The sequence below is a fragment of the Gossypium arboreum genome, chromosome 9 (genome assembly GCF_025698485.1).
Source record: "Gossypium arboreum isolate Shixiya-1 chromosome 9, ASM2569848v2, whole genome shotgun sequence".
NCBI classification, from domain to species: Eukaryota; Viridiplantae; Streptophyta; class Magnoliopsida; order Malvales; family Malvaceae; genus Gossypium; species Gossypium arboreum.
Genome location: NC_069078.1, coordinates 86,512,738 through 86,526,451, shown reverse-complemented (window position 1 = coordinate 86,526,451; position 13,714 = coordinate 86,512,738). Strand labels below are relative to the sequence as shown.

The following is a 13,714-nucleotide window of genomic DNA, read 5'->3' as shown; positions in this document are numbered from 1 at the left end:
TAATGTCATCCATTAAAACAACACGACCGAGAAACTCATTTTCTTACAGCACCATGAAATGGGAATATCTACGGACCAGTTTTCTTTTGATAGAAATCTATGGACCAGTTATTCACAGGATTAAATAGTTGTACTTTGCGATGTTGGCCAGAATTTACTACTCTCTGATTTTCAATCATACCCCTCTTCCTCATATCAAAATCAACCTTATCTGGACCAGCAACTGTTCCAAGATTCCATAAAAGGTCCTTTTTTTTCTCTCCAGTCCTCTCATTCACCTTCATGAGACTAATCATATATCCTTCCTTGCCTAGTGTCAATGGCTGTATATGGGACCAACTTTTCTGGCCATGGGGTTCCTTCTCAAAACATTCAGCAAACCTGATAGCATCCTTCAGGCCCGACTGATCACCGGCAGATTTGACCACTATAATACCCAGATGACCTTCTCTACCAGGGTTGATATTAGCCATAGAAAGCATCTTCTAGATTCAGCAGTAGACAACTCTAGTAACCGTGTTTTCTACTCCTAACATAAGACCCCTCAAAAGGTTTTTGCACAGACAATGGCTGCTGACAAGATGTTAAAACACTCACATGGTGCAAGCCAAAACATGTACGGGCTCACTTATTTGGGATTCACTGGTTGGCACCAAATAGTAACACAATGGCATGCACACATCCAGCCAACCACCTACATATTTCAATCTAGAACTTGAATTTCGACAGGTGAAAAGCATAGTTCTAAGGAAGATGAAAATGAGATAAATTTATTCATAATGCCTGGATTGAAGAGCAGGAGGTTTCCATATGCTGCTAGTGGTTTTATAAATTTACAACGGATGATTTAAGCATGCAAGAATCTGAGCACAAGAAACAGACCATGGAATGCCTACAATGAGTGAATGATCTAAGCATGAAAAAGATCAACATTTTATCAGTAAGAGACAGATGCCCACCCAATTTCAAGTGAACCATGTGAAAAGAAACATAATAATATTAAAACATGCTACCTTGAACTCGTTATCTCATATATCATTGATGATACCTTTACAGCTAGATATGTACAAGGCCTGGGCTACCTGCTGGCCCGGTGGACCAGGCCTTGGAAAAGGCAATTTCCATTCGGACTACAACAAATTACTATTTTAAAATAATATATTTTAATCATAAAAATATCTTATTTTTTTGGAATAAAATGGGCTTTTTAAGCCCGTCTAAACCCGATCAGAATGGGCTTGAAAAAGAACTTATAGAAAATTTCAGGCCGTGGCCAGGCTCAGCCTCTATTTATAGGCAATTGTACCTCATTCGACCAAACAAGTGAGCCACTAATGAGGTCAGACGTGGTTTATTTGAAACCTCTATTCCTGTGGCGCGACTGATCTTTGCCTAATGCCCACTCTCCCTCCGCCCTCCAGAGAAAAATATATATAAAACCCTGGTTATTCGGTTCTTAATTTATCAATCTATCTTTTATTGTGAATCAACCGAGGATGAAATTATTAAATTATGCTTACGTATATAATTTACCCTCATTATGTGATTCTTAATCTATCCATACTTATATTAAATATTTTACGGAATTAGCATTATGAATTAATCGAACATTAATTCAGTTATAAAATTACTAAATTATCCTCACATATACAAATATTTTTATACAATAAATTAATAAAAAATTTTAATTATACTAAGACTTAGAACCTTAAACACCAAGCATGATAGACAATTAATTTTGCCATTGTAACCATGTGAATTTTTAATAAAATTTATTTTTTAACCGCACCATGAATGTGTAAGTTGCGTAATAAATCTCTTCCTAAATAATACCGATTTCCTAGTATTTTTGTAATTTTCTTTAAAAAACCATTATGTTTATATAAATAAACTGCCCAGCATAACATTGGTTCAATGCAAATTACTCTAAATGTAAAGCATAGTTCATCATCATGATTCATGACATACAAGATAGGGGGAATTCCAATTACAATACTTTGTAATTTCTAATACAAATTCATGTTCGTGGAATATTAAGAGGGGAACCAAAAAACCAAAAAACCAAAGCAACACTTTTGAGCCTCACATCTTAATTTCTCAAAGACCCAAAACTTCAAACTAAAATAAACATCCAAGGAAAATATCAAGATCTTGATAGAACTCCTTTTGAGCTGCATAAGGCAAATGGCTCACAACTTTAGAATAATGGAAGCACATTTGTATCATGAAATGGGATGTGATTATGAAATTATGAATAAATTAAAGAAAATCAATCGGGGGCAAAGCCAGAAATTTTTGGTTGGGGTCAGGATAAAAATCAAATTGCTAATTTTCAAGAGGGTCCAGAAACACAATTTCACCATCTTATCCAAGGGGGACAAAGCCCTGCCTGCCCCTTTAGATTCTTCCTTGAAACCAATGAACTCATTTAATCAAGAAATTTACTTTTGAAATCAATCAAATATGCCCCTATAATATATATGATTAGTACAACAAAAAACTAATGCAACATAATAACTATCTTAACTATTAAAAACTGGAAATCTACTTTAGAAAGGGTATGATAAGTATAAGGATCTGCATTTAGTTGATGAGAAAAGCAGGGAACCGAACCTCGGTATAGTCCCAAGGCGACGTGGATCGTACTCTGTTGCCTGCCTAAGAGCCCTAGCGAAAGCCTTAAAGGTTGCCTCGACTATATGATGCGAATTTTTTCCAGCAAGCTGTAAATATGAAAAGAACGATATGGCTGATTGATTAGCTAACATATGTGCTTAAGCTCAATTACTTGCAAAATTTCTTAGCAGTACTATAAAAGAGCAATTAAAGCTCTGAAAAAGAACTTGTACAAGCATGAATTTAGTAGGAACAAGAGTTCCTTTAAGGATGAGCGTATTACTACCTGCCTTATGTGTAGTGTCATGCCAGAAGTATTGACCAATGACTGGAAAAAATGCTCCACTAACTGTGAATATTAGATTTTAAGAATGTGTCGGTGAAATTCAGCATCAATATATTTCGAAAACAAGCAATAATACGGAAGCTACCCGCTTAAGAAAGGAATGTAAAACGATGAAACCCCATTGACAAGTTTCCTCTGTAGTCGGCAAAACAGATATTGTTGTACCAGAAGAATACGAAGAATGAGGTATTACCTGAGTGTCATATGTTCCAACTCTTGCTGTGGGAATGTTTAAATCATAACTTAAATGCGGTCGGCCAGATAAATCCTAGGACAAACACAATACAGAAATTAGCATCGTTATGAATTTGAACATTCACTATGAAACATGGTTTTCTGAAGAGTTACATTCGCATAAATTCAATAACATTTCATAGAACCATCATATTATCATGCCACATTATAAAGTTCAAGGATTAAGCCTTAGGATTAAGCACTGAACCTATACATCTAATATCAGGAAATATATTGGAGTCAAAACAGAAATCAACAGTTTTGAGTTTCAAATAGAATCATAAGATCATGCTTAAGAAATAACCATGCAATGCAATGTCATACCAGTGAAACATGTATCAATGCTTCATCGAGAGGAGCTGAAAAATCACCGAACCGGTTAATCCCTTTACGATCACCAAGTGACTGAAGCAATGCCTGAAAGGAGACAGATAACTCACTAAGCAATGCAAATCAAAATCTTGAACTGCTGACATAAACTAATATGATATTCACAAAACTTGCAAGAAATTGAGGTGTCCATTCTTCCTGGATGATTTCAGTAATAAAATTCATGTAAAATGCAGGGGGGAAAAAACCACACCGTCCCAAGAGCAAGGGCAACATCTTCATTGGTGTGATGATCATCAATATGAATGTCGCCAGTAGCCTTGACGTGCACATCGAACAGACCATGAGAGGCTAATTGCTAAGATTAGAAAAACCACGAAAGTAAATCAATTAGAACCTCATAAAAAAAAATTCAATCCAAAAAAGGGAAAATAGGAAAAAACAAAGAAGCATACATCCAACATATGATCGAGAAAGGGAATGCTTGTACTAGAATTAGCAACTCCGGTGCCATCCAAGTTTATCTTAACCCACACATTCGTCTCTTTCGTTACCCTTTTCACTTCTCCAATCCGACCTAATCCACTCCCCAAGAGATTCAAAAAAAATGATGAGATAAATTAAAAGAAATGATCTTTATGGTATTTGGGGTTTGGGTTTGATTTACCTGATGCGGTTGAAGGGGAAGATGGGGCAGGAGGGGTGTTGTTTTGGGGAAGAGAGGAACAAGAAAGCGTTGACTGGGAATTGTTACTCATTTGTTTCAAAGTGAGAGGGGAGAATGGGTGTTTGAGAGGAAGAAGGGGGATTGAGGTATGTCTATGATGAACTCTGGGCTTGGATTTTAGTAGCGCAGTTACGGCGGCGGCGGAGGAGGTGTTGAGTAGGCGAGAAGAAATGGAAAGCTCCATTTGTTGATGCTCTGAGAGAGAGGGGGAGTGGGAAGAAAATACAAACAGAGACGGATGGCAGGGCGAAAACAGATACGGCGTCGTTAATTCTGATTTTTCAAACTAAAACTTAATATTTGTTTTTAGGTTAAAATATTTTAAATTTTAGAATTTAATTTTATATATATATATAAATTTAGTCATTTACTTTCTAGATTTTAAAATTTATTTTCAATTGTATGACATTGTTAAATATTTTTATTTTTTGTGACATTTAAAATAATATTCATTTAATAGTTATGTAATTTAAAAATATTATGAAGAACATTGAATTTAAATTTTAAAATGTAAAAATAGAGATATTAAATTCTAAAAATAAAAAATATAAACTAAAATTTAAATTTTTAAAAGATACACATTTTAATATTAATATTATTTATCAAACATAGTTGGAAGGATTATTTAATTTTATATTTAATCAAATTGAAGATAAACTATTCTAATAGTTAAATGGGGTAATAAATAAAATAACCTAATTCTACAATGGCATGAAATCAAACAATTCAGCTAAAGTTGGTTAAGTATTTATCGAGCTATTAAGAGAGTAATTTAATATTTGACTTAAGTATTTCATAACTTTATTGGAACTCAATTAATTTTAATATAAAATTATTTGCCAATAATAATTAATTAAATTTGAAGTAAATTAAAATTATTTACTAGAAAAACAAGCTTAATTAAATGAGTTGAAACAATTCTATATTTTATCTAAAAGTGTACTCAACAAAGTAAATGAAATTACTGAATTGTGCCACTAAATTAATTTATAAAGAAGACATTCCAACAAATCAAAGTCCCATTACCTCCCGTGAAAGAAAATACCCCCTACAGAAATTTCAAAAAGTCTTGATTACCAGTTATGGAATTTATCCAATTTAAAATTTGTGGGAGAGAAAAAGGTTAAAATTATTTTCTAAAATTTGTGGTAATTACATAATAGACCCAAAAAGTTAAAAATGATTTTCAGTGGGGGGCTGAGCTGCCCCCATTATAAAAGAATTACACACATCACGCTCCTCGGAAAGTAGAATCTTGATTGCCAGAGACCCAATGCTGATTTATTTTCCATACCTGATGGATCAGAACTTGGGGTGTACTTGCACCAGAGATTAATGATTTTCTCAGGGGAAGCAGACTCTGCTAGGAATCATCAGCAAGCGTGGTGGTTTTCTCAACTCAAACTCGGACTTCGAGTTCATCAGAAACAGCTACGTTATCGACCGGATGAACATTACTGTTCTCACTTCATTTTGAAGATTGAATGTCATCTTCATCAGGAGAAGGATCTAATTCTATCTTCTTTTCCCCCTCTCTCTTGAGCGTCACGACTTTCATCATAAAACAAGAAGAGATATCGACAGAAGATTATTCCCCTGATTCAGAATTGGTACAAATAGTCTCTTCAACCATGAGCTCAGTTTTGACATCAGAAGTAGAAGCTAGGGCAGCGGCATCCGTATCAACCTCTGCACAGGATGGAGTACTTTTTGGGATTGGAGAGTCTAATACTGCTTGATTTCCCATGTCTACTGCACTATCGTCTGTAGAGGAGGTCGCATGGTTTTTGTTCTCCGAAGCAGACTCAGCTGCCTTGTCCCCTGACAGTGAATCAGTTCCGTTATCAGAGGTTGTGACTTGAGTTCCAATAACACGTACGCTTGTATCATCCATACCCTTCATACAAGACTGAGTATTATTTTCTGCTGGAGAATCCAATCCTGCCTTAATTTCTGTCTCGTCGGCATCGTGGATTGAGCTAGGGTTAACATTAGGTCTACTATTCATCGCAGATTCATTAGGTTCAACTGATGCATCCAAGGAACCACTAGTCCCACAAGTATCATTGATAGAAACATTCGGACACTGGGAATCTGAATCTGCAGCTGCAGATTCAGTATCATGCCCAAACAAGGAACTGGGTTTAAATTTGTTAGCCACCTCAGGTGCGATACATTCCGTAGATCCCGATTCAGTTTGCTTCTTACCTACATGAACAAAATTTGACAAGTTAAAGAGCAATGAATAAACATAACTTAAAACAATGGCAACGGTTGCATTAACTAAAAACCTGTAGCAGCAGTCAAGTTTGTTTTCGTGTTTCCTTGCTCCAGAAGTAGCTTCTGCAGCATATCTATACCAGGGAAAACTAGCATATTCATGGATCTCATATCTTGCTTGAGTGATTCCTCTACAGGAGTGAAACCAAAAACTGAAGTCCATGTATGTGTAAGTTCAGCAATTGCAGGAATGACTAGTTTCTCAACCCTGAGAGAGCAGAGAGCCTCCAAACACGAAAAGATGACGACACATTTAAGCTAAAGGACAATAAGAAATAAATAATACAGAAATATAATATGTTATATGAAGTACTCCTCACAGCTTACCAACTCAATAGCTGAGAAAAGACGACGACACATTCCCTGGCGCCTATATATATGGCGAGTGCCAATGAATGGCATCTCTGCCAGTTTAGTTCCATGGAACCTAAACAGGGCAATAAGACATCAAATTGGTAAGCATTTATATGAAGGATATAACCAAGATGTTTGCATCAAAACCCACTGAACCTATAATATCTACTCCAGGAGTCAGGGTCTTATGTCATGTTAGGCGGTTCTGGTCCTCACCGTGTTTATCCACCCAACCAAAGATAAATAGCTGCAAGGAGAGAAAAGAGTAGCATAGTATGCCAAAAAATCGTGTACCTGATTGATGCTGCAGAAATTATTTCATCACCTCTCTCCAGAATAGCAGTGTAGAAGCCGCTATAGTTCAGTCGGTTGAAGTTGGACCTTTAAAGATAAAAAGTAGCATTTGCAAATGGTTAGAAAATTGATGTGCAAGACAAAAAGTACAAACAAACAGAGTACAGAAGAATACTCGATATGTTATCCAAGCAGAAAGTGATACTGGATAGAAATATTAACTGAAATCATAACAGAAACAAGAGCTCGATGTAACTTTAAACTGTAAAACTACAGTTCAAAAACCAGTTAAGTATGAGGTTTATCCCTAGGATCCTTTCAGAAAATTGTTATAATACAGAAAAACACGGGATACCGTCACAGTATAACTATCAAACAGTTTGCCGGAAGTACATCCATAATCTGACGAGAAATGCAATAAATGGATCATAAATGTGGTTGCAAACACATAATAAAATGTTCATACTTAAGAATAAAAATTAATCCAAAAGACAAAGTAATTCAAGTGCAATCAGCTACTAGCAACATGCCAATATTAAGGAAAAACCTAATGAAACAAATACCACTTTAAAATCAGTATCAAATGCTTACCCACAGTTATAAACAACATTATTGATTAAGTTGATCCCACTCCTCCTGTCAACAATGGGCAAAAAGCATTCATCCATCACATTCAGTGCAACAGCTAGTTTAGAATTGCATTCCACCCTCTGTGGAAGTGCCCTGGCAATTGTATCGGAATCTGCATTTGTTCTTTGAAGAAGAGACCATGAAAATCCTGCTTCTAGCTCATGTTTGACCCCTAGATACTTCTGTAAATGCTCAAACAGCTGTAGGAACAACAAACACATTTCTGAACATGTGCCTTCACATATCTGACATCCCTTCATAATATAATAGAAAAAAAATAGACAACACAAACTAGAACAAACCCTATAGAAGAAGAGGAGATAGAAACTAGGCATTCAGAATGCATCAAATCGGTAAGGGAAAAAACCTAAAAAACAAATTCCTAATCAAATGATATAACATAAGATAAATCTACCAGATTAACATATATTACACACCTGAAACACAACCTTTCTGTTTTAATAATACTATAATAGAAATGAAGCACCGCATACAAAATATAGGAAATTTATTACTACACTTCATGACAACAGCTCTACAGTTACCTACAGTGACACAGGAATATTGTTGTCTTACCAACATTGTACATTTGTAAGAACAACTAATGATACCCAAATACAGAGGAGGGATTCAGAGGCATGAAAAGATTAAGGAGCAAAATAGAAAAACAAATTCCAACGTCAAATGTCAAATGCCATAATATACAATACCAGAAAACACATTACAACCCTAGATGAACCGTTTTCTGTTAAAAAATATTACCAAAAAAGTGAACATAACATGCAAAGAACATTTCATCCTCAATAGAGTTCATAATAATATTTTTGGTTAGCCACAAGCATATCAACAATGTGTCAATATCATCATGTCATGAATAAAACCAAAATACTTTCTGACAAACATTCTGCCTTCTCTACAACATAATGCAAGATATAAAACAGGTTTAACATCTTTTAAAGATGGTTTCTAAAGGGCATGTTCACTTCTCCGATAGATTTCCCCTAACTTTTGGTTTAACTTGTAAACAAAATATTCAGCATCACAATGCCAATAGAAGAAAAGCATATTACCTCTCTGCATGTCTGCCCACAAAAAGGAAGAACTAAACTGTTGGAATCAATATGATGCTCCTCTGTCAATTCCATGCATGATTTGTGGTCTGCAATAGTGCAAATGATCAAAACATTACTGAAAAGAAATCGAGTAAGCCATGCAGAAACTTGAAACTTCAAGAGTTGAGAAAAACAAAAACAAGAAAACAGTACATTTTTTCTCGCACAGGCTGCAAGAGAGAATTGCATAATCAATTAAATCATCCTCTTGAGCAATGTCACTGCCATTACCACAAAATTTGCATGTGCAATTTGGACAGTGCCAATCACCCGCTGGTAGAAACTGCAGAAGTGTATGTGTATAAAAAGCAAGTTAAGCTAAGTTTGTATTCAATTGCTAAGCAGTATAAGTTAGCATGAAGAAGGTAAGTTTGTGACAACTACTAAACAGTATCAGTCAACAAGCACAAAAGGTCCAAAAGAGCAAGCTTTCTACTAGGAGAACTGATTCAAAAAAATAGAAGAAGCAAATAATATGACCAGGAGAAGTCATTTTTCACTTCATTTTTTGGAAAACAACTAAAAGCCAATGCTTTTTAAATAATAGGATAAAAACAAGTTATGCATACAACATTACAACTATGTTTTAACAACACAATCATTTCTGGGAACAGCATTATGCCACTGACAAGCATTTCTAGCATAAGAACCAAAACATTGCTGATATCAACTGAGGAACGTCTTAATAAAAGTCAGCCAGAAAAAAAATTCAAGAAAAGGTGCGCTTCTAAAGTTAAAAAAAAAAAAAGGAAAAAAGACAAGCCTTCATGTGTCCGCCTAAAATTACATGTCCAATGTCAATCAAAGGAAGTTTAAGAATATCCTTAAATTTTGTTTGACACTAAAAATATTTAGGACCCTAACCATAAGCTCAGTAACTAAAACCTTAAAAATAAATGTAACAATTATGTTTAAAGGAAGAAATTGTATTAACACCAGGATACTAGATCTAACTTGAGTAATTGACTCTATTCAAGTAACACAGCCGCTGTTTCTCAAAAGGGAGCAAGAAGAGGGTTGGACATGGGCCAGGGAGGGGGGAGAGATGGAGAAAATGAATAAATTGTCCATTTAAACTTAAGTGCCCAAGATCCTTGAACTAGAGTTCTGTTGCCCCTGGCCTCATGTATCCCCTATATTCAACACTCACAAAAATCTCTTCAACTCCAAAGCACGCATTGACCTAGAAGTTTACAAGTAAAACTTGTAGGAAAAAGAAAAAACAAAGGAACAACCGCCATTTGTAAATTAAAACACTGTATAGCAGATGCACAAACAATGCAGAAATACCTCTATATTTAAGCAGCTCTGATGAAATGTTGAGGGGCAACTGTCGCAACAGATTAGATCCCCACCATCTCCACAAATGCCACAAGTATCATCATTGGGGTCATCACCATCAACGTCAACAGAATGGAAACCAATCTGCTCAGACTCCTCTTGTCTGTTCCAGGCATCTACTTGGCACTGAAGGAGAGAAACACCAGAGTCCAAGTATATATTCTGAAATGGCTGGCGCAATTTGCTTCCAGCATGAATCTCAAATTTTGAAATTGTGAGGATTTTACTACAACAACCACAATGGATACCATCCCTAGCGATCCATCCCTCTAGCAAAACTTTTGTTCTCCTACGGTTCATATACTGCACCTTTTGGCTCAACTCAACTTCTCCAGAATCAATTAGTGAGGAAAGCAGTGTTCTTTTCCCAGAATATGGAACAAAGTCATCCCCCTCTGAACTCAGACCTGCATTGGAACCACGTACCAACAGTGTGCATCTGCCAAGTTTTCTGCTTTTTCTTCCACGAATAAGATGAGAATTGGATGTAGAGGATGGGTTTTCATAGCTATCAGGCACATGAAGAGAACTTTGACCTTTTGTGTTTGCGCTTAAGGCACCATTTTTGGATGACTTACCAGGCTTAAAGAAGGAACTTAGTTTCTCTTCATGAATCGCGCTATCCATACTCTCATCTTCATGCCTGGTACTTGAAGATTTCCGAGCAACAGCTTCTTGTGCATTCTCACTCTCACTGTCATATCTTTGCTTCTTTTTCATTTCCCTTTCCATCTTCTTTCGTGTTTTCCTGGTTAATTGGTTGAGTACTTCATCTGATAATGGGGTAAATGCAGAACTATCTCCACCAGGTTTGCCCTCGTCTTCCTCATCTAGCTGCTTTAGAAGTGCATCATATGCCTTGATGATGGACCAATAGGCAGTTCCAGCAGGATTGATGTACACCGCATCCAAGTAGTCCCTGTTTCTCCTTGGTCTATAATCTATTGTCCAGCCTGCTTCCTGGAGCATCCCCCTTATTCGTTCACGTAATTTCTGTTTCTCTGTGCCACATCCTCGCCTAATTTTTCCTTCTTTGTTTCTGGTAGGCAGAAGCGACTCTATTTGTGTTTTTTCCTCTTTGCTACTTACCCTCTTTTTTGAGTTAGAAGCTTCCATGTTCTTTGATCCTAGCTGCAGAGATGTATTGCTATCATCTGAATCCCATTCAGAAACCTTATTCTTCCCAGTTGCCGGTGTCTTTAGTAAATTCATTTTCTTTTTCTCTTTCCTAGCAAGTGAAACGGGTTCCTCAAGAACTTTCGTCTCAGAGTACAAGGGCGGATGAACATGCAAGTTCATCCTAACTGTATCATCAATCCTTGAATCACTGCGGGCTTCCTCAGCGTCCAAGCGATCAACATTCTTCAGAGGTTCACCCATCTTCTTTTTCTTGTTCACAATTACCTTCAAAACACCATTTTTTCCTTGAACCCTGATAGCTTCATCTGAATCAGCCATATACCTCTCCCTCAACAAGGGGTAATGCAGCCGACCACCATCCCTATCCTTCCTAAACTTGTTCCTAATATCATCATGATCACCCCAGCTCATTCCATCACTCTTATCAAAGTACAAATCATTTTTTTCTTCTTCTTCTTCTTCTTCTTCTTCTTCTTCTTCTCAAGAAAGGCATTATTGCTCGGACCACTCTCACATTCTCTCTCAATACTCCTACGAGCAACTGCAGGCATTGAACCAAACAATCTCCTATCTCCAATCTCTTCTACACCATAATTAAATCGGTTCCTCCTCATAATCATCTCCTCTTCAAGTCTGTCATACTCATCAAAGTCAAACACATCTAATCTATTCCTCTTACTCTCACTCTCACTCAAATCCTCCCCATTCCTCTCAATAAAACCATCCTCACTAAGCCTTATTTTCTCCTCTCTATTCCTCTTCCCACCAATTTCACTTTCTTCATAAACAGCTGAACCATTCCAAAATTGAGGAGATTTCGGCCCAGCCCTCCTTCGAGGTGGCATCACTAGTTCATCACTAGAACCCGAATCACTCATAATCATCCTAGGCCTCTTCTTCTCTTTTTTAGATTCATAAACCTTTCGGATCCCCACAGAGCCGCCCCCACCCAAACCATCACCTTTCTTCCTTACAATCAAACATCCTGATTGGCTCCTATTCTTTACCATAATCCCAGAATGCTCACCAGATCTCATCCGCTCTTCCATCAAAATAAAAACAGAACCCTAAATTCCTATCCTTTCCCACAAATTCATCACAAATTCAAAACAATATCCATAAAAACAACATAACAAAACTAAATCCCTCCCATCAGCCAGATCTATAAAGAATTCCCAGAACAAAGAAACAGAAAACCAAAATGAATTTTAAAAAAAGAAACAAATTTCAGATTTTTTAAACGAGATAATAGCTTGGAACAAAAATGATACCTTGCTGTAGATAAAAAACGCTTTCTTTTAATGACGGCAATTCACCAGCGATCGCTGACGCAATTTTCCGGCGAAAAAGCGACAGGAGAAAAAGAGAGAGAAACGAAGAGGAAGAGAGAGAAGGAGAGAATAGGAATTTCGCCGTTGTATATATAAAATTGAAAAAAAAAAACCAAAAACAAAAACAAAGCAAAGCAATTTTGATTTGTGAAATTAATTAATTAATTAATATTAGTTTTTATTTATTTATTGTTGATTGATTAATTAATCTGTCGTTATCGTTTTTCCCTCCAAATCTTGCTGTTACAAAGCCGGGAGCTGGATGAAACGACACCGTTTGGATCTTGCACGTCAGGCCTGGCCCACGATTTTCACTGTCGCTTGTTTACGTGGCAATCTCTCATTAGCCCTGGTTCCTTGGTGGTTGTTTTTACCGTTTGACTCGCTTTTTTTTTCTAAGCGGCTTTTTTACTTTTTTAATTCTTGAAAATTAAATAGAATGATTAGCGAGGGGTGTGACTTCCGAACGTGAGGTAAGCGCGTGGAAATAGCGGGTGGGAGATCTTGCTGTGGATTTAAGTTAAAACAAAAATTGATTACTGCACTTTCTCTATGTTTAAAACTTTTAATTTTTTCGAGTTTTATTATAAATATTATATTTAAATTTTCAATAATTTATTTATATTATAATTACCATTGAGATTGTAACTCAAAAATATTTAAATTAATTGTTAATTTTATTATTACCGACACTTGATTTTTGAGGTTGATTTTTTTCAAGATTACATAGACATGTTGGTTATAGTTTAGGATAATATCAGCTCTTATTAAAATAAATAATTATAATCATTTAAATAAATATTACATAAATTATTTTATATTTATAAATGACTAATTCAAACATGTTTTGAATTTGTCTATATTATTTTAAAATATATATTACTTTTAGTTTAATATTTTAGACTTTTATTAAAAATTAAATTTAAACAATTATGTAATATTATATTATTATATTTAATTTTATTAAATATGTAATATC

The 13,714-nt window shown here is 35.7% G+C and overlaps 2 protein-coding genes across 3 annotated transcripts; both read right to left on the bottom strand.

Moving 5' to 3' along the window:
• Positions 1 to 1,872: 1,872 nt before the first annotated feature.
• On the bottom strand, positions 1,873 to 4,550 carry LOC108454872 (imidazoleglycerol-phosphate dehydratase 1, chloroplastic). Of its 2 annotated transcripts, none has more exons than XR_008270601.1 (8): positions 4,194 to 4,550; positions 3,982 to 4,103; positions 3,780 to 3,884; positions 3,521 to 3,613; positions 3,156 to 3,230; positions 2,907 to 2,965; positions 2,614 to 2,723; positions 1,873 to 2,171 (listed from the first exon to the last, which is right to left on the bottom strand). XR_008270601.1 is itself a non-coding variant. In XM_017753474.2 (8 exons), exons 1-8 carry the CDS (start codon positions 4,435 to 4,437, stop codon positions 2,144 to 2,146), a joined length of 840 nt encoding a protein of 279 aa, XP_017608963.1. In that variant the 5' UTR covers positions 4,438 to 4,549; the 3' UTR covers positions 1,873 to 2,143. The 2 variants fall into 2 exon arrangements, 1 of the variants encoding a protein (XP_017608963.1); XM_017753474.2 differs by having other exon boundaries at positions 2,903 to 2,965; positions 4,194 to 4,549.
• Positions 4,551 to 5,214: 664 nt separating this feature from the next.
• Positions 5,215 to 12,940, bottom strand: LOC108456874 (uncharacterized). The gene is given in 10 exon segments (XM_017755604.2): positions 5,215 to 6,461; positions 6,545 to 6,758; positions 6,861 to 6,960; positions 7,182 to 7,268; positions 7,773 to 8,011; positions 8,882 to 8,970; positions 9,077 to 9,206; positions 10,214 to 11,884; positions 11,887 to 12,566; positions 12,676 to 12,940. Coding segments are annotated over 9 exon segments (3,717 nt in total). The 5' UTR covers positions 12,454 to 12,566; positions 12,676 to 12,940; the 3' UTR covers positions 5,215 to 5,841.
• Positions 12,941 to 13,714: the final 774 nt, after the last annotated feature.

What these genes read in the sequence shown, in the direction of transcription:
- LOC108454872 (XM_017753474.2), bottom strand. Translation starts at nt 4,437, where the DNA reads ATGGAGCTTTCCATTTCTTCTCGCCTACTCAACACCTCCTCCGCCGCC. An exon ending in TTGCCCTTGCTCTTGGGACG is followed by an intron (nt 3,614 to 3,779) that starts GTGTGGTTTTTT and finishes GTCTCCTTTCAG; the next exon opens with GCATTGCTTCAGTCACTTGG. An exon ending in TTGGAACATATGACACTCAG is followed by an intron (nt 2,966 to 3,155) that starts GTAATACCTCAT and finishes TAATATTCACAG; the next exon opens with TTAGTGGAGCATTTTTTCCA.